Below are 23,493 nucleotides of genomic sequence, written 5' to 3' on the forward strand. Positions count from 1 at the left end.
TGACGGGGTGGGGTGCTGGGCACAGGGCCCTGCAGCCTTCCCTCAAGTTCCTTTCCTCCTCTCTTCCTGCCTATTTCCTTTCTCCCCTCCCTCCGTCTCAGACCATAATATAAAACATACATTTTTAAACAGTTTTCTACTTGAAGCAATCCTATTCTCAGTTGAGAAATCAGATGATTGGAGCATGTATTGGTTCTTTTTCTTTCTTTCTTTCTTGCCAGGGAATGAACCCAGTAGTTTTCTACTAACAATGAAAATGTTAACTTGATTAGCCATTTTCTGCAGGCAGTGATGAGCACAGCGCCAATGCCCTCGTCTCGCAGGCCGCTGCAGCTGGTCACCCAGTGGCGAGGGACTGAGCGAGGCGGTCAGAGTGCTAGAGTGAACGATGCAGGCTCTCCCCAGCTGGGAGGGTGGTGCCTGATGCTGTGACACTAGGATAAGTTCTGTGGAGGAAGGGAATGAAGACTCGCTGCACCAGTGAGTGGATGCTTCTAGGGTTAGGGTGCCAAATGTGAGCACATCTTTTGAGCCCAGGACCAGGACTTACTTCTGCATTGTTCTTGCTGTGGCTTTAGAGAAAATGGGACTGGAGACTACTGCATTGGAACACTGGGGAGCCACGGGGCTCTGTCACTACCCCCTGAAGGACAGCCACAGCCGCTGTCAGAAAGACAGAGCTCAAGCAACAGGAGCAGCTGTGGTGTGGAGGGAGGCCGGGCAGCAGGCTTCCAGCGCAGGGGCAGTTGCAGGAACTGGAGTCCAGCAGGTGCTGGGCGCTGGGCAGGGCTGCAGGACATGCTGGGAAGGAACAAGCAGGTGGGCTGAAAGCCACGGTCCTGGTCCTCCTGGGCCTCACAAGCAGCACCTAAGGACGGTCCTTGCTGTGCTGGGGCCAGAGGCAGGGACTGGCACCTGGTCTGGAGTGGGTGCCATCAAGCTGTAAGACCTGGTGACCTTTCCCTGTACTCTTCTTGCAATTCTTCTGTAAGCTTGAAATTATCAAAAAGTTGCAAAAACATTTTAAATGCTAAAGTCAATAACCTCTACCTGCATTCATAAAAGCAAAGCTGCCAGGTAAGAGTGTAGTTGTTCAATAAGCAACTAGAGTACCAGAAAGACTTGCTCGACTGTTTTTAGATGCTAGGTGTTGGGTACCTTGGGTCTGAGGTCCCGGAGTATGCCCTACAAGCCGCTGCCAGCCAGTCCCCAGCTGCAGTGTAGAGGAGAGAAACCCAGGTGAGCCCAGCACTCTGGGGAGAGAGGACACAGAGCTGAGCTCCAGGGAGGCGTGGGCGCTGGGATTAGCTGGGTAGAGAACAGGGAGGGGAGTTTCCAGGGTCTTAAGGGAGGGCCCTGAGCTTTCGATAGTCTTCTGCTCATAGGTGGGGCAGCCTCCTGAGGCTGGGCAAAGAACACCAGGAGGCGGGGTAAAAGGCACAGGTCCACAGTCCCAGCTACTCAGCAGGCTGAGGAGGAAGAATTCAAGTTCAAGGCCAGCCTCAGCAACTCAGTGAGACCCTGTCTCAAAATAAAGTTAAAAGGGCTGAGAGCGATGCAGCACTAATCTCTGGGATATATAAAATACTCAAAAAACTTAATACCAAAAAACCCCCACAAATAACCCAATCAGTAAATGGGCTAAGGAACTAAACAGACACTTCACAGAAGAAGAAATATAATTGATCAACAAGCATGAAAAAATACTCATCATCTCTAGCAATTAGAGAAATGAAAATCAAGACTACTCTAAGATTTCATCTCACTCCAGTCAGAATGGGAATTATCAGGAATATAAACAATAATAAGTGCTGGTGAGGATGTGGGGAAACAGGCACACTCACACACTGCTGATGGGACTACAAATTGGCGCAACCACTATGTAAAACTATATGGAGATACCTCAGAAAACTAGGTCAATGAAACTATTGACCTAGCTATCCTGTTCCTTGGCTTATACCCAAAGGACTTAAAATCTGCATACTACAGTGATGGAGGCAAATCAATGTTTACAGCAGCTCAATTCATAATAGTTAAACTACAGAACCAACCTAGATGCCCTTCAACAGATGAATGGATAAAGAAAATGTGGTCCATGTACACAACGGAATATTACTCAGCCTTAAAGAAGAATGAAATGATGGCATTTGCAGGTAAAAGGATGGATGCTAACTGAAATCAGCCAATTCCCCAAACCAAAAGTTGAATGTTCTCTCTGATAAGCAGATGCTGATCCATAGTGGGGCAGCAGGAGGGTGGTGGGGGAAGAATGAAAGAACTTTGGTTTGTGTAGAGGGCAGTGAGGGGAGGAGAGGGCTGTGGGGATGGGAAGGACGGTAGAAAGAGACAGACATTACCACCCTACATACATGTCTGATTACACTACTGGAGTGACCGCAACATGGACAGCCGGAGGAACGAGAAGTCGTGCTTTAGGTCCAAATGCCTTCTATTGTAAAACATAAGTAGGGCTGACGGTGCGGCCCAGTGTGGAGGGACTGCCCACTTGCCATGAGGCCCTGGGTTCCATCCTCAGTACAGGGGAAAAGAAAGAGCAACAAGAAACTAGAAGGCATCAGGCCAAATTCCCAGGACTCACAAAAGAACCAGGGACTGTCTATACTCCCCGAAGACAGAACTATCAACCCATGCCCTGTGCTCTCCCTCGAGCACGAGAAGAGGAGCAGACGAAATTCAGGGAGCAGAGGGAGGGAGAGTGCGGAGCTGCCAGCCACAAAACTGAAAACGGAGGACAACAGGAGCCAGCCAAGCCAGGAGCCAGGTCTCTGAAGTGTCCTTCGCCACAAGAGCCAGGAGAGGGGCAGTCGCCACAGGGACGTGAGGAACAAGGCAGGGACGTCACCACGGAGCACACAGATGCGACGAGTGTGGGAAGCAGTGAGGGCCTCATGACCCAGCCACGTGCAGACAGGTCGGCCATCCCATGATCCAGGTTGACGCATTTTGCAGGTGTTTTTTTTTTTTGTCTCAGGGATTGAGCTCAGGGGCACTGGACCACTGAGCCACACCCCCCAGCCTTATTTTATATTTTATTTAGAGACAGGGTCTCACTGAGCTGCTTAGCGCCTCCCCTTTGCTGAGGCCGGCTTTGAACTTGTGATCCTCCTGCCTCACCCTCCCGAGCTGCTGGGATTACAGGCGTGCACCACTGCGCCCGGCCTGGGTGGTGTGCTTTTAGACTAAGGGGGGTCCTCAACCTGCCTGGAGATTCCTGCTTGAACTCCCATGACGGGAAATGAGCTCCGCGTGCGACAGTGAGCGACCCAGCGCACGTACCTTGTAGGCGATGCTGTTGAGCACTTTCATGGCCAGATCAGACACCTCTGGGTAGGGGTCGGCAGCCAGGTGCAATAGGACTCTCCAAATCTGAGTGTAAACACTGTTAAAAGAAACTCCTAGAAAAGAAACAGGAGACGTCTTAGTGGAAACAGCTCCTGCACACGCATTGCTGGTGTCTGAGGCACTGTTTTCTGGACATTTAACCATGGTACCAAGAGCAAGGGTTAGGGAAGCTCCCCAGTGAGTTCTCTGGTCTTGGGCCAGGGAGTCAAGATTCCCAGCGGTCAACAGACCCCTCACCCACTCTCATCTTCTGAGCCTAGGTCTTCCCAAAATGAAAGCTGGGATAGGAAGGGCAGATTTACATCTGGGATGCCCCTGCAGACCACAGAGGACCGCTGGTCCCCAGGAGGTGTCTGAGCTCCAGTCCCAGATGCCAGGAGCTGCTGTGGCCCTGGCATGGTGTGTGGGCTCCGCTGGTCGCCCCACACATGGCGCTGCACCGAGCTCCTGGAGAACATGAGAGGTGTATGTGACATGACTCTGCTCCAAGGTCTCCCGGCCTAATGGCCAGCACTGACCAAGAGGGTGCCAGATGCCCACAGCACAAGGCCTTGTGCTGCAGCCCAGGTGCAGAGACAGGTGACACAGGAGCCACTGGGGCCCAGGCGCGTCAGAGGAAGACACACTGCTCAGGGCTCCCAGGTGAGGTCAGCCCCCAGGGTGGAGGCTGCAGGGAGCAGGGCCACACCACAGCAGATGGGAGAGGCAGAGGGGAGCCTGAAGCGGTGAGGTCTGAGCAAAGGCTGCCGTGGGATGTGGCTGGTGGGGAAGGAGAGGCTCGTGCTGTGGCAGACGGGTGCTGGTTTCCCATGGGGGAGCCAGAGACGAAATGCTCCCAGGGGCTTCGGGGCAGGGAGAAAGCCACACATAACTGCATTCTTTTTTATTTTGGGAGAAGCTGGACAATTTGCTGAAAAGCACATGTTCTATTCAACAACAAAAAGGGATTTGAGGAGAATTTCAAATAAGCAGTGAACCTATGACCCTTCCCCAGACAGCTCTAGTGAGCCCCTGGGTTGACCAAGGAGCTGAGACCAGGCCTCCCGTGGAGAGAGGCTCAGTGAGCACGCCGTCAGTGGGACGGGCTTCGTGAGACACACTGAAGCCCCAGACCGGAAGGAGGCTGAGGTGGCCAGAGCCAGCCCTGCTCAGGGGCTCCTCGGGGTGTGTGCTGTGTCGGCTGCTCACCGGCCCCCGCCCTCTCATTTATGGACACAGGGTGGGCAGCACTCACCTCCATCACCCTCGCCTGCAGAGGAGACTGGGAGGGTACGACCCCACGAGAGCTTACCAAAGCCCCTGCTTCCTCACCATTCTGACTGGGGGTAAGCTCTGTCCCTGCCCTGGAGGCCCAGACCCATGGAAGGCCACCCTGCCTGGCAGTGACTGCGACCTGTGCTCACTTGCACTCATGTGGCCAGCAGCCCCAAGCCTCTGTGCTGGCCCTGCTCACAGAGCCCTGTGCCTGGGAGGAGCCAGGAGGCCTGGCTGCAGGAGTCCAGCTTGAGGAGGCCTACAGAGGTGTGGAGGACCCCAGGGAAACCTGGGCCCGTTCAACCCTGCTCTCCTTCTACCCGGCTTTAACTCAGAACAGAACCTCCAACCCCAATTCCACAGCTCCCAACAGCTGCCTAGATCACAGCCAGCCCTGAGGAGAATGTTTGGTAAAATCATCCAGAATCTCTGTGGGAACACTTTCTCAAACGGAGCCCACATCCCTGCCCCAGCAGATGGCCTGTTTGTAAGGACCATGCTCTGGGCCCTGGGGGACCCCCAGGGAGTGCCTGCATTTTGTCTTTTCAAGAGAAGGCAGGCAGGAGGAAGGTGCTCCGGAGTCACTCTCGAGACAGGCCCCTGATTTGTGACGCAGGCGGAGGAGGGAAGGGCGCTGTGTGGCTCTGCGCGCAGCTGCAGTCAGGAAGCAGGTGGCCAGCCCAAGAGGAGCTGGGCCTCCACCAAGCCACAGGAAGTCCTCACAAAGGTGCCTCTCGATCACCACAGCCCCCATCCAACACCCTGTCCCCTCTATTATTTTCGGTCTCACAGGCGTCCTCTGGCCGAGTGACGCATCGGAAGTGGCTTCCTGTGAAGCTCAGTTGCCGTGTGACACTGAGCTGTGAAGAGACCGTGGTGCTGACAGTAAATCTCAGCTTGACTCAGATGACAGACCTTCGTCACAGAACAGGGGGGTGGGATGAGGGGAGCGACACGCGGCGGGCAGGGAGGGGAGTGGGCACGTGAGGACGCAGGCTGCTCATCCCTCAGCAGATGCCAAGCCAGCTCCTTAACTGAACAGGTGCCGCTGGCAGGGGTGTGGGGTCCCAGCTCCACCCCTTTGGAGCTGTGGCCCCAGGCCTCATGTGCTAGGTGGAGGTGACAGATGTGGATCCCCAGGGGGAGGTGGCCAGCTGGGCCCCAGCAGGAGGGGCCAGCACCACAGGGAGAGAGAGGGAGGGTGATGCCTATTAGCCATTATTATCATTTATTTTTTAGCAACTTGTCTTTATTACTGTCTTGACTTTCTGGCAGACTTTGACTTTGATGTAACACTGTTCATGACTCAACAGGGAATAAAAAAAATCTAATTTTTGCTAGTTTCTTTGACTATAATGGATAGTATAATTATTTACTAGTAAAAACAAAACTGTGAGAAGGAATTGGTCTGATTATTTACCTTCATTTCTCTGCTTGGCCAGGATAATGATTCTCTTAGGTTCCCTGTTCTATGGATTGCTCCAATTTAAAATCTGCTGTCTCCAAAACAGAGCACAGCCACCTGCCTGCTGAGATAGAGGCCACTATGTGAACCCAAAGCAGGACACCTGAGGCCTGCCGGCAGACCCCGGCCATGTGCCGGGCTCCTGCCAGGTGAAGAGAACCTATTTTCACGTCTAGACCAGAAGTAATAGAAGACTGTGACAAACGTTTCCAGGATTTATTTTTCAGAGCAAGGGCCCCAACTTTCTGAAAAGCATATGACGTAGGGAGACCTACTCAGAGCTCTGTGGCCAAGCCTGGGCCCCGGAGCCCTGCCCTGCACTGCAGCATGGACAAGTGGGGACAAGCGCTCACCTGGGTCTCAAGGACCCAGGTTCCACGTTGAATCTGGGGCTGTGGGTGGCCAAGAGCCTTCCACCTCTCTTTAGAAACCAGTTCCCAAGCCGAGGTGGTTCTATGCTGTCCCTTTCCTGTCCCTGGTGCTCCAAGGGGCTCTCTGGGATTGCCCGACTCCTCAGAGGCTGAGCCACGACCAGAAGCAGCTTCCCGAGAGCCAGGTCAACACTATGCTGCCCTCCCTTCTCCCTCTGCCAGCTGTGGCCCCAGCTGCTCCCAGCAAGGACAGAGCCCCACAGCCTGCACCACCTCACCAGCCACGCCCCGGTGTGCCTGTGTGTGCTCTCAGCAACAGCAAGAGGGTTTGGGTTGGGGGCTTTGGCTTTAAAAGCAGTCTGTCTTGAGCAGGGGGGCCAGAGCCATCCAAGGTCTCATCACCCTTTTCCAGCCAGAAGGGTGGGATCCCTGGGTTGCTGTGCTCTGCTGCTTTGCTTCCTTGCAGCTGAGCGCAGGGCCTGTCCATGGAGGAGAAGGCAAGATGATACTCTAGCCAGACCAGGCCTGGCAGGTATCGTGCTATGAGGCCTAGAGCTGCATGCAGGCTGCCAAGGACCCTCCCAGCCAAGGGGAAGAAGGGAAAGAACAGAGATGGCTTGGAGGTGGTCATGTCAGGCCACAGGGCAGGAACAGCATAGGAGGCCTGGGGCTGAGGATGGTGTCTGGGCTCTTCTCCAGGAGTTATTCTGTCTTGGGATTCTGAGCCGGGCAGAGGGCTCGGGACTTGGCTTTCAGGCCATCTCCTAGGCTTGGGCTATGGTCTGACTCCGACTGTGAATCCTGGAGGCTCCTCCTCCTGGCGAAGGGGTGACAACCGGGTCTTGAGGACTAGGGGCTGGAGGATGGTGGCCAGGCTGGCTCCAGGCTGCTGCTGTGGTCCCTCTGCATCCTCCCCTCCACCAGCATCAGCTCCACCTTGGATTTGTTATATAGGGATGCATTTCTAGCTTGGTAAAAAATGCCACTGCTCAGCAAGGAAGACCTGACCCTGGCCTCTAGTTCCACCCTAGGCAGTGCCTCTGGGACAAGACTCCTGTGGCTGGTAGCAGGCCACTGTGCCCCTCTCCATCAAGCCCTGAATGGCCAGTGGACAAGTGGGGACGGAATGCACCCAGGGACATGCTCCTGGGGCTGGCACTCTGGCCTGGGCATGGAGAGGAATGTGGTGCAGGGACCACGTGCACTGTAGCCACTGTCATGTGGGGTCCAGAGGGTGCAGCACAGCTGGGCCCTCATTGTTGGATGCAGGCCCTCTCCAGTCTCTGTCCACCGAGCTACTCAACTCCCACAGAAGGGTTTCAGGAACATGGGGAGGCGAGACAGGTGATCCTCGAGAGGAACAAGCGAGGAGGCAAGGGCCCGAGACCCTGATGTCTATGCTTTCCTCTCAGTCTGCGTTCCTCAAAGGAAAAGATCCCTGACCCAACACCACAGGGACGGTGTACAGGACAAGTCAGCGCATCAGGGCCAGAGCCAAGGCCCAGGCAGGCGTGGGCTGGGCTCTCCTGCTTGCCGAGGAACCACCTCCAGACCCTGGAGCTAGGGAGCACTTGCCCCCGGCCTGCACCACCAGCTAGACTCCCTGGGCATCTACCACTGCACCATGGTTGCGTTAAAGGTGCATTCCAGTTCAAAGGCACATCTCACAGGTGACAGAGAACTGTGCTCCGAGTGCCTTAGGCACAGGGCGTGTCAGCAAACCATCAAAGGCCCAGGCCCTCAGTGCTGCTTGACAAAGGGACTGGCCCTGTGAGTTGGCGTGGTGAGCGGAGCACCTCCTTCAGGTCTCACACCCTGGAGGGCGTGGCAGCCAGACCTGTGTGATGCTGGTCCTCTGGGGAGCAGCTGGTCAGAGCCCTACAGAACCACCAGACACACTGCCCTTATAGGCAGGACCAAGCAGGTCCCCTGAGCCTTGCGAGGTGGTGGGGCCAGTCCTGAGGCCTCAGGTGTGGCCGGGCTGCCTTCTCTCCAGCTCGGCCCAGCCAGGAGCCAGATATCTCACACTAACATGTGCTGGGGGAGGAGTTCAACTCTCAAAGCATCATAATGGAAACCGGAAAGTAACCCAGAGCTGAAGAGCGAGAACCCTGCCCGTCAGCGGGAGGGGTGGAGATCAGAGGTCCTACAGGGGCTCGCAAGTTCACACTCTTCATTAGGAAGGAAGGAAGACTCAGAGTTAATGAGCCGTTTTTATTTTCACTTCAGAAATGAAAAAGAACAAGAGAGTAAACCTAAGGAAATAGGAAGAAATAAGCTGCATACAGTAGTGCACACCTGTAATCCCCGCGACTCAGGAGGCCGAGGCAGGAGGACTGTAAATCCAAGGGCAGGCTCATCAACTTAAGTAAGCAACGTAGGGAGACCTTGTCTCAAAATAAAAAATAAAAAGGGCTGGGGATGTGGCTTAGTGGAAAAGCCCCTGGGTTCAATCCCTAGAAGTGTGCACGCACGCGCACGCGCGCACACACACACACACACACACACACACACACAAGGAAGGAATAAAGATAAATTAGAGGAACACAAAGTGAAGAAGTAATCACAAAGAAAATCAACAAAGCAAAGTTAGAACTTGAAGACACTAAAAAATTAACAAATGTCATCATAAGACTAATGAAAAAAGAAAGAAAATCGAACCCAGCCACAGGAATGACAGGGGGAGGGGCACGTGAGGACAGCTGGAGCAGGCCGCCCCACAGTGCCAGGCTGGAGTGCCAAAGGCTGGAGGCCCAACCGCAGCGCGGTGCCAGGGCTCCCACTGGCTGAAGGATCTCCCTTAGTCACAGTGGGAAGGCCAGGCACAGGTGACATGGAGTGTCAGTGGAGGAAGGAAGAGGAGGTGGAGAGGGACAACAGGTGCCACCGTGGGAAGCAGCCAGACTGAGTCTCACAGAGAGAGCACTCGATGTAGGAGCTGCTGAAGATGCACCATGGAAAAGGAAAGCTCCCAGTCTGTGTCCGAGACACGAGGAGCGCCGGAGACGCAGGCGCAATCCTGAGGAAGACACACCCAGGCCTCGGCTGAGCGGCACCCACACAAGGCCAGGGGACAGACTTCTAGTGGGTCACCAGCTGCGCGCAGCACCAGGGTTAGTAATGGACTCTGTCAGACTGACAAGGGCAGCGAGTGTACAGGAGCCGAGGCCACCTCCCATTAGCTCCTGCTCTCAGCCAGACAGCCCCTTAGGACCACGAGCGCTGGCACTGAAGCAACGGAGCTGGGCGCCCTGAACAAATGAGCCACCACCCCTCACACAGCCCTTCCACTCAGGGGCCTACAGGAGGCACCGGTGTGCGCACACCACCTTGGGCTGGACACCCGCCCTGTGCCAGCACGGCATGAGGAGGGCTGGGAGGCCCAGCAGACCAAACTCAGAGACAGAGGGCACGCCTGGCGGTGGGCTAAGGGACAGGGAATCAGACATGCGTTCCTTGGGTGTGGGCAGGGAAGGCATCTATGGAGAGGCCATTTGGTCAGAACCCTGAGGAACTGGGCACGGGCAGGAGGGCCTGGAGCCCGCGGAGGCAGGTATGATGGGGAACAGGGAGTGGGGACAGCACCCCAGCAACCGGGGGGTAGGGGGCAAGTCCTGTTTGCTTATAGAAAAAGAGGCAGCCACAACTCGCCTAGTGTCGCACACCCAACAGCAGAGCAAGGATCGGACTCTGTGGCGTGAGCAGCCGGCAGAGAGGGTGCCGAGGTCAATACCAACACCAGGCAGCCTGCAAGGCCCCGAGCCGCCGGGCGGCTGTGGCATCAGAGGCCTCCAGGGCGGCTGTGTCTGCCAGGGGTTCAGGGACAGCAGGTTGGCAGGGCTCAGGCTCCCTCCATGATGCTCAAGTGGGGATGCAGCACACACAGGTTCCACGTGCTGGTCCCTGTCACTGTGGTACATACAACGTGTTTCTACACATTAAAGACACCCTGTGAAGACTGAGACCAGCTGGAGGTCAGAATGGGAGAGGAGGAGGCTGCTGGGTCAGCAAGAACAGTCCCGAAGAGAAAACACGGCAAGTTCCTATTTCCACCGACACCAGCGAGCAGGTAGCAGAACCTGGAACCAGGGGAGGCTCTGCAGGTGGCCCGAGGGTTTTCCCAGGAACAACGCCCTCTGCCTCCTGCAGCAGGCTCTCACCTCACTGGGTGCAGCTGGCCTGGGTGCTGTGGCAAGTCGGCCAGTGCCCCTGGCCTCCGCCCCCTTGATACCGGCACCCCAGTCACCCACTTGTGACAAACAGCCAGTCTCCCAGGGTGCAAGAACACATAGCTGGAAACCAACAGGACAGGTCCATCCAGTGCAGACAGACAGAGAGACAGTGATGACAGCCCTCCTACACCATAGAGCTGAATGGCTCCCCTATCCCTGGACTGGCCCATAAAACATCGTCCTATCAAAACAAAGTGACCCCAGGTTCCCTGTGTCCTGGGGCAGATTGTTTTTACCTCCTCGTGGTTCAGTCAACTTTGATTCTTTCTTGTTCAACTGTGATAGTCTTGGCCCACTTGCCTGACCTGGACCAAGGCCTGTGCTGTCCTGGGGAGTGGGCCGGCCCGTGGGTTGAGGAAGGAGGGCAGAGTGGGGTGGCTTACCTATGAGGGAGTTGAGGGCAGAATAGGAGCTCACTCGGCGCATCTTGTCGATGGTCTCGAAGGACAGGATGTACTCCTCGTTCTCAGGGCTGCCCAGTGTGCTGCTGGCGCTGCTGCTGGTGCTGAGGTTCCCAGGGGAGAAGGCCACCGAGCTGCCCGCTGGCCGGGACACATGGGGCAGGTCAGGGTGGTGCCAGGGCCTGCCCTCTGCTCTGACAATTAACAGCCTGCTGAGGTGGGCTTTTCTTCTACAACACGAGGCTTAACGCACACAGGCACAATGCATGCACACACCCTCATGGTCTCCCGGGGACGGGAGTCATGGCACCCAAGCCTTGACTGCTGCTCCCTGCAAGTCTGTGAAGTGCCCTCGGCTGTCTGTGTGCTCAACTATAACAGCCTTCCTGCACCTGTGACTAGAAGGAGATTCCCTAGAGAGCTGGCACGTCGCACCGCAGACAGGAAGTCGGGGTGCATGTCTTGGCAGAGAAGGGCTGAGGCAGAGTGGTACTTGCTTAGATAAAAGTTTCTTAAAGTAACACCCTGAACCTTTTCCACCCACACCGAGTTCCAGGATCTTACATTCTTCCGTCAAGCTCAGATTCTGCAAAGATTTGTTCAGGCTCCTGGCTGTGGTGACAGCCCGGATGTTTCCATAGGAGCTCACAGAGCGCAGCCTGGGGGTGCACGGACTGTCTCGCACTGGGGTCAAACTACCCCCCTCTAGGAAAGAAGAAAGAAAGATAGTGACAGGCTTCGTGGCAGGAGGCCACACACCCTGCACACCCCCCCAAGTCTGCAGGTGCAGCAAGAAGCCAATAGCTGCCACTGGGGCAGAAGGAATGCAGAAGAAGGGCTTTTTATCTCAGTAGATCTGACATGAGCCTGGGACCCAGCTGGACAGACAGTGCACAGTCTGAGAGTGAGCTTGTCCCCACGAGGTGCTCAGGGGTGCGGGCCATGGACCCTGCCTAGGAGCGCCAGCAGGGCTGAGCTCCATCACGCTGGTCTGCTGGGGGTGCCTCCCTCCATGTCACTGGCTGCTTTGGTCCAGCAGCTCATTCTTCATCCTCCCTGATGGACAGAGAGGAATACTTTGCTGGGGGTCAGAGCCCCTTCCACTGTGACCTGGAGGAAGAGGCAGTCCACCAGGATGAAACACCAGCGTCAAAAACCATTGTGCTCCAGCGAGCAGAGGCTGCTTCCGCCTGACTCACTGAAACTCGACCAACGGCAATGCGGCTGCATTAGTCACCACAGGAAGATGCTAATGCTCTTCTCTGCAGGCCCCAGTGCCACAGTTTTGCCATCCTTCAAGATTTCCATGAAATTGGTTTCCAAAAAGGGTAATGAAGGAAGGAAAAGAGTAAGAGGTTCAGAGTATGGCCCCTTTTCCTGTTCTTTATATTTGGCTAAATGCCCAAGACAATGGAAACCCTGGGGGCTATCCACAGCCAGTATCAGAAACCTCAACTCAGATCTGGCCCAACTAAGTGATGGCTGATGTTGTGGCGAAGGCCAGGGTCACCAGCTGTACCTGTGGCTGCTGGAGACGGCAAGGGGTAGTTCTTTTCCTCCTCCATAAACTGCAGGGCTACGGTGCAGAAATTGCTCTCATACTGCACCACAAGATGACTCAGAGCCACCACCAGCTCCTGTCGAGAGGAAGAAAGGACAGTTAGGCTCATGGGAGGTGGAAATCCACTGGATCACAGGCCTGTGAACTAATACCTGCACTGAGTTGCAGGAGAACAGAGTAGAGCAGGACTATAGTTGGCATCAGATACCGGCACGGGCACAAGCCATGAGCAAGCAGATGGCCGTTGAGGCACGAAGGGCCTCCAAAGAACACTGTGTGCCTGCCAGACTTAGCCTGTGGAAGCTAGGTGGGAGCAATGTGGGACTTCCTGGGGCCACCATGTGGGTGCACAATTCCAGAGTGGGCAAGGTATCAGTCCTGCCACCCTGGGCGGAAAGGGCTGCTCTATTCGACCCCAAGGTCTAGTGAGCCAAACCGAAGCAGGCTATGCTGCCAAGCTGCAGTGCGTCCTCTAGAACATTCATAGCTATGTCAGCCTCAGCCCCTAAGAGGGAATGAGGAGAGTCCAGGAGTGCTCAGAGATCTGAAAAGATGTGAGGAAACAAATCAGGATTTGTTTACTGGCCACTTGCACCAACTACCCAAATCCCTGTCAGACTCTCCCAGTGACCTGCAGAACACACCCCACCTCACATTACCTTCCGGACCATGGGGCTCCCGTCATTAATCAGCTGGGCAAGCATCATGGCCACGTTGTGGTCAATGGTGGTGGAGTGGTCTGTCCTCTCAGCAGAGTTGCCCACAAATGTGCCAAGGGCGAAGACAGCTGCACATCGGACCTACAAGGCAAGGGATGGGGTCATAGTTATGCCATGGCTGGCGTTTGCTATCTGCCGGGAGAAGCCTGCACGTCAATCCAATCCAGTTCAGATAAGCTCAGCTCAACTCAATTTCACACGTGCTCATTGAACAGTACTCTAAGCCAGAGCTACACTCATATTGATGGAGAAGAGATGGGGAAGTCCAGGGGAACCAAAGAGGGTCATCAGGGCCCCAGCTTCAGGCACAAGGAGCAGGTTGTAGAGGTGGGAGCTGCATTTCCTCTGGAGTGGAAAGAACCCCTGGGCACTGTGGAATCTGTGGTTGAACAAGACAGGTGTATTGGGGAAGGGGCTGGACTGGGCTTAGAGGGAAGGGGTAGTATGGGAGACGGCTCTGAAAACACAGTGGAATGGAGGCCAGGGTAGGCTGAGTCCTTGGGGGTCCAGAGGTAATGAGGGGAGCACCCTGGGCTGGCATGGTGTCCAAGGGTCTTGGCTCAGCTTTCCTGCCTCCAATATCTCGTGATCAACCTCATGCTGCCCATTTCCTCGTCTCTAACATAGGAGTGGCAGGAAGATTCAAGGAAATAACTTGAAAAATTCCAGAATTTCAATAAAAGTTGGTAAGACTTCTGTGGGCGTGAGTAGTCTGTGTGGGGGATCCTGGAAAATGCTCTAGATGCATTTGGAGTCACAGTAGGTAGAATGGGAAGGTCCAGTGGGTCTCAACCCCTGAGCTGTGAGCCCCTGCCACTCAGAGCTCCACAGCACAAACTGAGGTCTCCAGGTCCTGAGGAGGCATTTCCCAATCTGCAGATGGGGTGCACTGCAGGTCTGGGGCCGTGCTCCTGAGCCCCCACACCTCACTCTCCTTCCGTCCCACAGTGGCTCTGCGCCCAACAGGACCATAGCACGGGAGGACTGGGGGATCAGGACTCCTGCCTAAGACAAAGACCAGCATCACCAATAAAAACCAATTCTGGACATTTCAGATGCAGATTTATATACTTCTTGTGTTTTTCCTAATCATACAAAACCTAATCAAAAATAATCTGTGGAAATTAAGGGAAAAGATTGGTGCCATCACCAGAGACGGGCAGGGCGCTGCGGGAGCCTGGGCGTGCTCAAAGGCTGCTTGTGCAGCCCTCAGTGGGCAGGGAGGGTGCTGAGCAGTTGCAGGCCTTCGTAGCACGCTGAAGAAGCTGCCTGCCGTCAGCTGCACACGCGCGGCGCACACAGCAGCCCATGCTCCTGGGCGGGCACGCTGGTGCAGAGCTCCCTGGGAAGGAGAGGGGCCACCTCTGCCGGCAGCCAAGGCAGGATCTGGGTCCAAGCAGGCGGTCGAGTGTCTGGAGTAGTGCTTGCCCTCTCACATGGACAGCCAGGCCCTCCCGCTGCTATTCAAGTTTCCTCTCTGGGCAAACTGCCCACCCATAAGATGTCTCACCAAGAGGCTTTGTTCCTCCAAAAGGCAGGTTCTGCTCTCTGATAACACAGGAGGTGAGAGATGATGTTAGGGCTCTCCAAAGCCATAGGGAGACCTGAGACCCAGATGGATGGGCACAGAGCATCCCTGAAACAAGGGCTGGTGTCTTTGGGACAGGTGCCACTGCTCCCTCCAAGAGACTTAGCTCAAGTCCCACTGAGGTGTGAAGTGCACAGAGGGCCGCCACTCAGAACCCTTCAGCAAGCCAAGAGGACAGTGCCCTCCACGCAAACCCGGAACAGTGGCAGTTTCAGTTTAGACCCTGAATTATTGACAACTATGCAGTAATAATCTTTGACAAACATTGTAGGGTCCCCTGTCCCCATCAAAGTCCAACAAATAGCCTCCAGAGTGAGCCCTGAGGTCACACAGGGGATATTGCCACCGTGTGACAAGGGGGACTGGGCAGCACCAGCAGCCGGCAGGTCTTAGTGAGCTGGGCAGATGGTTGCACCTCTGCGGAGTACCCTCCACATGCAGATCATGAGGTGCACCAGGATCTGCCCCAACATTGTCAGCCAACACACACCCGTGCTCTCAATAGGAGGCCATCCTTAAGTACTCAAGACGTGAGGGCAGAGTGCTTTATCAGCAACCTGGGGACAAGCAGCCCAGGTGACCAGCATCATGATAAGCAGATGGCCACGCAGCAGGAGAAAGCAGGTCAGGTCCTGTGTTCCACCACCCAGAAGGTCCCTGCTCCAAAGCTCCTACTCACTATCCTGCCATCAGGGACTCTGCTACCCTTCCCTAGCCACCTGTGTCATCAGGGCCCACCTCTCCCTGCAGCTGGCCACAATGCATCAGGGTCTACTTCCTGGGGCAGGAGGGCACCAACCAGCAACTGCATGTACCACATCCTAGCTGTGGTGTGACCTGCAGAAATGGAAGCTTTGTTCTGAATGAAAGCGCCATCTGGCCTAAGCGAGCCCTGCCAGCCCTGTTCCACAGACAGTACTTGGTGGCCCCTGCCCTGCCCTCTGGGCCTGGTACGTTCACAAATCCTTTCTAAATGGGCTCTGATACTTTAGAGCCACATTTGGTCTTCATATCTCAGGAGCACTGTTCACATTTATAGGCACTGTCCCAGGGATTACATGGTCTGGGGGAATGACATTGGTTTTCCATCTGGTTTGAGTCCATGTGTAGTGGACATGAGGAGGCTGGCCTGTGGGCAGTAGCTCTGGAAAGCTCAGGACTCTGCCCAGGGCCCCATACCACACATGAGAACCAGCCAGGACATCCCATTGGCCTCAGGCTGAGACTACTGATTGGCCTCTGACCACCAGCCCTCAGTCACCACAGGGACCAAGGCCTGGGGAGGCTGTCTTCCTGGCTGAAAGGACACTCAGACCAACTCCCTGGCCACCTATGGCAAGCTTGCCTGGGTCCTGCTTCTCTTCTGGCCTAGTCTTTGAGGGGACATCATGCCCAGCGTCTGCTCCCTCCAGCTCCTCCTCGGCTCTCCACACTTCTAGTATTATGTCACCTTGTTTCTTTGAGAACAAATTGGAAAGTGAATTAAAGATATTTCCCCGAGGATTTATTCCTGAGGACACCTCCCTTTGAGAGGCTTGGAGAACTCCTCCCGCCCCCAAGGGCAGTGAGGGCACTTCTGGCAGCAGGCTTCCTGCACCAAGCTCTATCCCCCAGAGACCTACCCTGAGGGCAGCTGGAGCCACCATAGGTGCTAGGTCTCAGTCCATTGGGGGGGGGGGTCTGGGAGCCTCATGGGCTCCATTCAAGCTGATCCACAGGATGAGGAGGCAGGTGGGGTCCTGGACAGTCTGCCTCCACCCCCATGGCCAGCCAAGGGCTGTGTGGCTGACGTGCATAATGCCTTTTCCTGGGAGCAGGGGCTGGGGGTGGGTGCTGGCCGCAGGCTGCTGCAGCTGAAGCCTGGCCTGGCCCCACAAGGTGCTACAGTGCAGAGCCTGGCCTGCCCGCAGTTGCCCCTTGGACCTCAGAAAGGTTGTCAGTGCATGACTGCACCGAGGTCCCAGGGTCCCGCTTGTGTGATTTCCATGTGGCCCTGGAGTCTTGGGACACAAGGCCACGCTCAAGCCTGGGCAAGCCTCTGAATTGTTCCAACATGATCTTTCCATAGACAATAGTAGGAACATGGGCAGGAGGCACCCCAACACCCAGGTCTGGCTTAGAGCAACCCACAGGAGGGCAACTCACCTCAGGGATAGGGTCAGAAAGGAGGCTGTAGAGCTTCTCGTGGGCACTGTCCCTCACCCCACACCATCTTGCTGAGTCAAAGTTCTGCCAGATCCGCCCCAGGCATATGGCCACCCACTGGCGCAGGAGTGGGTGGGGGTCACTGAGCTGTTCCAGGCAGATGGCAATCAGGTTCCCTTGAAGGCAGGCTTCCTGGACAGGGCAGGACAACACAGACAGGTGGTTCTCTGCCTTCAGACTCTGGGCCTGGATGGCAGCAGCTGCCATTTCTTGGGGAAGACTTGCTCAGTCACAATACAGGATTGCTCCACTTTCCTCATTTTAAACCCCATGGATTCAATCCGCCCCCACAATGGTGAGCTAAATGAAGGGACGGGCCTCTGCTGACCGTGCACCAGCAGCCCTGGCTGGTGTGCCCTGCTGGCCCACTTTCTGAGGCTGACTGCCAGAAGCACAGTGCCCTTTGCAAACATGGCAGCCTGGCTGAACGTCAGCTCTGTGACATGTGGGGTGAAACAGTCTCCTCTGTAATGCCAGGGGAGGGCTCAGGGGGACTGCAGCCACCGGGACACTCACCTGCCCTGTGGCATAGCTGTTGACGATCACAGCAAGAATGAAAGCCGTCATGGTCCTGTGTTCAGCCTGGAAAACAAAGCCAGCCTTGGTGTACATTCCCCCAGAGTGGCTCCTGGTTCCCTAGCATAGCAGCACTACCTTGCACATCCTCAGGGTGGCTGAGGCATGGCTGAGAATGAGGGCCACCTTGGTACTGTTTTTTTTTTTTTTTTTTTTTAAAGAGAGAGTGAGAGAGTGAGAGAGGAGAGAGAGAGAGAGAATTTTTAATATTTATTTTTTAGTTCTCAGCGGACTCAACATCTTTGTTGGTATGTGGTGCGGAGGATTGAACCCAGGCTGCATGCATGCCAGGCGAGCGCGCTACTGCTTGAGCCACATCCCCAGCCCCTTGGTACTGTTTTCTGACTTGGGATGAGCAAGACCCAGAGGGCAAGAGCAGCTTTGGGCTCGCCTGGGTGGGCAGACTGCACCCTTGACCTGTTAGGGCCATGAGCGGGGCCAGGGAAGGCCAGCAGAGAACATCTTAACTTGACTTTATCCCCCTCTGGCTTCCTATGGGATGCTCAGCCTCCATTCCCCTCTCTGCCTGTGCTCATCTTCTGCATGGTGCCTTGGGACGTGCACTCGCTGGAAGTCTTGTGTGAGCTGCACCCCTGCTTGTTGCGGCCCAGTGCCTTGAATCCCGCGCTCTGCATCTCCCCCTCTACCTGGTGGCAACTGACATTCTTCCAGCAGGTCTACCACTGCCTCTGCTGCTGCAGCCTGCTCTTCCCTCTGGGCTCTCATGGGCCTGCTGGTACCTTCTGGGAGTTAGAAGTGGGAAGTGTCACCTTACCACCCACGGGCTGGCCCTGCAGGTGGCCTTCGTGGTGGTGGGGGGGGCTGGCCGCTTCCAGAACTTTCCTCCATGCCTCTGACAGTTGCTACTTGGATTAAAGTGTGTCTTGGTAAATTTGTTTTCACTGAGCTTTCGGGGGACTCATTGTGCTTCTGAAATCCCAAATCCCATCTTTCCTCCAGATCTGGCGAGTTCTCACAGTGTGCTTGACTGTGGCTTCTCCTCTGCCTCACCTCCCCTGGCTCTGGAACGATATGAGCCACAGTGGACTTGGCACCTGCGTCTCACCCTCTGGGTCTTGCTCCTCCCAGGCCAGTCTTCTCTAGCTCGCCCGCATCACACCCCGTGGCTTCTCCTCCATCCACTCCACCTGCTGAGTTCTCAGCGACAACAACGGGTCTGTTCTTCTGTTATAGGTTCCACTTTTTACTTTCCCCCAGATCTTCCTATTTATTTTTGAGGACAGGTATGAAACACAGGGCATTTTTCTTATGTAGGCATAAAACTATTTTGAAAAAACAACACCTAGATCTACCATTGGTGTAGTTAGACCAAACTGCCTTGGGCCTTTGCCACTCTCATTTATGCGGACTCAGTCTCTGCAGGGACTCCATGAGCCTCCGTTCCTGGGTGCAGCTCTCCTACTGTGGCCTGGCCAGTTCTCCTTCCTGCTGCACCTGACGGAGGCCTTGAGGGCAAGCCAGCTTCTGGGAGAGTCCCCAGGCCTTGGGCAATAGGACTGGTGTTGGTATCTTCCAGGCCCCAGGAGACCCAGGAGTGGCCCTCATGACTTCCGGCTGTGGAGCTCACGCACTTCCCCATAGGCTGAACAGGCCCAGGGCGGTCCTTCTTTTCCTTCTACCCAGACATGGACAAGCAGTCCTTCTCAGAAGCGGGGCAGCTCTGCTCGTCCTTGTTAGTGAGGGCACAGGGCACGCCTCGAAGGCTCCTGGCATGAGCGCGGCTGCAGTGCTGTCTGCTCAGGGCCTCGACTTGCACAGGTGCAGGGTCTGTGTGGAGTGTGGTATCCTGGAGGCCCCACCAGGGCTCCATGGGTCTCTCAGTTCTGACATTTGACAATTTCTTCTCTTTCAAACCTGGCTATACCCTCACACTCGCACACACTGGAGCTGCGGCCTGTCCACAGCACCTTAGCCCTTTCTCCTTTGCTAGATTGGTTTTCCTACTTGCTCTGAGTAACGGGAAGGTTTATTCCAGGACTCATGTGAAGTATATCAAACCGCCTGTGGGAATGTTTAGATATGTCACTGAAGTGAAGCACACAAGTACCAATGACCTGCTGTACAACAGTTCTGTACTGTTTGTGTTTCTCTCTTTTATCATTTAGTTTAGAAAAACAAGTAGAGGGTGAAATTACATACAGAAGTTCTTTTACACAACCAAAGTGACCTGGAATGATAATATACTTAAATATTCTGGCAAAATTACTTTAAGGAATTACCTGGGGTGTCTATTCTGTCCTCATTCCTATGCTAGGGCTGGAGGTAGGAACAATGACATTGATCTTAAGACGTTATGACAAGTTAGTATATATCATATCCATGAACATCTAATTTTTGAATAATTTAATAATAAAAATATTTAAAATATAAGCTTTTAAATAATCTCTTCTTTCTTCCTCCTGTTTTCCCTCCTTCCTGAGATCCTGCCATGCTCCAGGGCTTCCGAGGCACCTGAGTCACCTTGTCATAGATGTGAGAGTGCCGACAGGGCCATCCAGTTGGGTGGATAGGTGCTAGGGAGGGGACAAAGATTCGCCAGTAAAGGGTGACTGGCGCGAGCCCACCAAGCCCCCTGGGATGCAGGTCAACTTGTCCTCTCAGGGGCAGGAAGGGCACCGCACGTTCAGGACATAGCTGCCCACACCCCAAGCTCCATAAGCAAGTGGCCACAGCCACCTTGCTCCTCGCTAGAGAGCTGCACAGATACACATGTGGGGGGAGGGAGGGGACCCAACTCCCAGGACCCTCCAAAAGACAAATGAGGTCGGTTCTTACTGGCATGTATGGGTCAGCCAAGACGGAAAGGAAGTACTTGTGGCCGTTGTCCTTCACGAGGTCAGCTTGGCACGACTGGAGGAGAAAAGAGACAGAGGAAGAAGTGTGTGAGTGTGGCTGGGCCCCTGTTTCTGTGAGTGTGGCTGGGCCTCTGTTTCCCATAAGTACAGTGAGGGACGCACGGAGAGTCCTGCTCCTTGAGAGGCATTTTCCCTTGGGAACAGCTCAGGTATTGTGCATGGATACGCTTCTTGAGCTAAGGGAAAGGGGCTGGGTCCAACAAACCTCCAAAAGGGCAGCACCTGAGTGCCTCTGGGGAAGCCCTCCGCCATTGGCTATCAGCTGCTGGACAGGTTGCTGTGCTTACAGTGGCTTCCGCCTCCCCAGCCCCCAACCCCCAGACCTGGTCCTGCTGCGTCATGTCCAACACTGAACACCACTTGCTTTTACAGCTTCCCGCCTGCTGAAGCTTTTCAGGGGATTTTGCTTGGCCTCATAAAACACAGGGAAAGTCATGCACGCCGATACAATACTTATGGATTTCATCTCATGGTCATGTTTTAACAGGAGCCTCCAGAGGTCCAAGTCCCTGACCAAAGGCAGAGCTACTCAAAGGTAAGTGCTGGGCCAAATGCCTGGTGCACAAGCAGCTCCAGCTCTCAGGGTCACTGGAACACATGAACACGGCCAGCTGTGGTCATTGTCTGTCACACTTTTTGAGGCCTACTACGTGAGCACAGGCCTGCTCCTGGAGACAAGTGTGATCATGTCTACTCTGCTGCTGGGAGACAAAGGAGCTGACAGCCCACGTACAGGTGACCCGAGCAGGCATGACCAGAGCCACAGGAGCTGCGGGTGGGTGGTCTGCAGGAGCTAGGCTGAGGACTGGGCAGGTCTGTCTCAGAGTGGAAGCGAGAGCCGGGGAGGAAAGGAACGAAGGGAAACAGGCAGAAGCAGCAGGTCACACAGGGCCAGGAGGCGTGGAAGGGCCAGCAGAAGCTGAGGCATGAGGGACACGCAGCAGGGCCCCAGGTCCAAGGTCTCCTGCAGTGGCAACAAAGGCTGGCTGGAAGGGGCCAGACTAGAGCTGAGGCTCCCACTCGAGGGCCACATCGTGGGGCTGATTCCATGAGGTGAGAGGTGCTGTAGAGGCAGGGGAAGGGGAGCCCACCTCCTGCACTACTGCCTAAAGAGATGGGGGACCATTTGGTACGGGGTTCTAGGGTGGGAGCCCTGTGGTCAGCATTGGAGGTGCCTGTGAGACACAAGGGAGCCACTGAGCAGGAGGTGGACACAGACCTGAAGCTTGGAGTGGGACCAGAGTCGAGTCGCAAGGGCACTGGTGGAAGCTGAAGACCCCCAAGGGGAGGGTGTGCTCCAGGGTGGAGGGCAAGAATGAGGCCTGAGGATGGAGGAGATGGGTGCCGGGAGGAAAGAGGCTTCCTGCCGTACCAGGCACACAGCTTCCTGGGTGATGTAGAGGAAGCAGCCTGGCTCAGAGGCTGGTTGGAGTTGGTAGCCCAACCTCCACACGGGACGGGCTGATTTGGGGGATATTTTGCAATTGCTGATTCTTCGTAGGAATGAAATGATCATGCTTTGGACATTCAAGGGTTGAGGATAATGTCTCAGAAGGCTCCAGGCCCACGGAGCTGAGGAAGAGAGGAAAGGGAGCAGGATCTGAAACAGAACCCAGGTTGAAGGCCAGGCTCTCCTGCTTGCCAGCTGGGTTTCGGGAACCTGTGCTCAGGGGTGCGAAGACCAAGGAACACGTAAGAGCCAGGCAAACGCTTTCATGTGGTACAGAGGTGAGGAAGGGACCTGTGAAGCACGGACCAGATGTTAAGTGGTCAGCCTGGCATGACAGGGTCCAGGGTCTCTGTGCAGGAAAATCCATTAGGACATAAGGATAATGCGCCCACAGAGCGAGACGCCCTTCACCAGCTCCCAGAGGCTCTGCTCTTGAGGACAGAGGGAGTGCCCCTTTCCTCAGGATCCCTTCTCACAGAGGAAGAAGGGCTTTGCAGGGGGAGTCTGCTGGCACCTGCAGCCCAGAAGCTCTCTGCCCAGCCCATTGGTCAGCATGCTGTTATAATGAGTTCTCTGGGCAGCACTAAGCTGATGAGGTGGGACACTGGCCTCCTTCTGCTGAGGTGGGAATTAGGCAGGCTGGAGAGGGGGCGTGGGCTCCGGCTGCTGCTTTTAACCTGAGCGCAGAAGCCAATTAAGCCTGCAGTTTTTAGGAAACCAGAGATTCCTCGCCTTAACTGAGGCTGCTGACAAGACTAAAGCGCATGGTCTTGTCCTCCCTGTAGATGCCCCGCCCGAGGGCAGGAGTGAGCGGCAGATGTCCTCAGCCATGGGAAAACCTTCAGAGAAAGGAGCTGCTTTTCTGGGTGGCAACCAGAAGACTGAGAGATCAAATCAGAGCCCACCCGCGGATGTATAGCACCTTAACCATGTCTTTCTTTCTTTCTTTTTTTTTTTTTGAGAGAGAGAGAGAGAATTTTTAATATTTATTTTTTTTAGTTTTCGGCGGACACAACATCTTTATTTGTATGTGGTGCTGAGGATCGAACTCAGCGCCGCGCGCATGCCAGGCAAGTGCACCACCACTTGAGCCACATCCCCAGCCCCCTTAACCATGTCTTGCTGAAGAATGATGACGCATCACTAAGGCAGAATCTACTAATTCTGAATCAGCCTCTGGAGCCAGGGAACCTGAGACGCCAGTTTCACGTGAACAGTAACTCCAGATCTGGGCCTGGTGATGATGAGGTGCCTATTAAATGTTCTCCCTCTGGATGAGGCTGTTACACGGTGGAGCAGTCAGCAGTAATGATACTTTCAGACATCTACCTTCAGTTTCAGTGCTCAGCAGGTATCCTTTAATCTTGGTTTATAACACTCAAAATTCTGTGCCCCTTCCCCAGTGACACCTGCCAAAGGGGTAGGGTGCAAC

General features: G+C 55.1%; 1 protein-coding gene across 5 annotated transcripts in view; it reads right to left on the reverse strand.

Annotated features, from left to right (window-relative positions):
- Rptor (regulatory associated protein of MTOR complex 1) overlaps positions 1–23,493 on the reverse strand; it is a 329,507-nt gene that overhangs the window by 35,796 nt on the left and 270,218 nt on the right. For 4 of the 5 annotated variants that reach the window (XM_005332637.5, XM_078041466.1, XM_078041468.1 and 1 more), the window contains 8 exons: positions 20,532–20,606; positions 17,676–17,741; positions 17,100–17,291; positions 13,307–13,447; positions 12,606–12,723; positions 11,651–11,791; positions 11,069–11,227; positions 3,298–3,416 (listed from right to left, as the gene is read on the reverse strand). In XM_005332637.5, the coding sequence (XP_005332694.1) occupies positions 3,298–3,416; positions 11,069–11,227; positions 11,651–11,791; positions 12,606–12,723; positions 13,307–13,447; positions 17,100–17,291; positions 17,676–17,741; positions 20,532–20,606 (1,011 nt within the window). The remainder of the gene's footprint in view (positions 1–3,297; positions 3,417–11,068; positions 11,228–11,650; positions 11,792–12,605; positions 12,724–13,306; positions 13,448–17,099; positions 17,292–17,675; positions 17,742–20,531; positions 20,607–23,493) is intronic. The other variant, XM_078041465.1, reaches the window with a different exon arrangement.

This window comes from Ictidomys tridecemlineatus, chromosome 3, assembly GCF_052094955.1.
Source record: "Ictidomys tridecemlineatus isolate mIctTri1 chromosome 3, mIctTri1.hap1, whole genome shotgun sequence".
NCBI lineage: Eukaryota > Metazoa > Chordata > Mammalia > Rodentia > Sciuridae > Ictidomys > Ictidomys tridecemlineatus.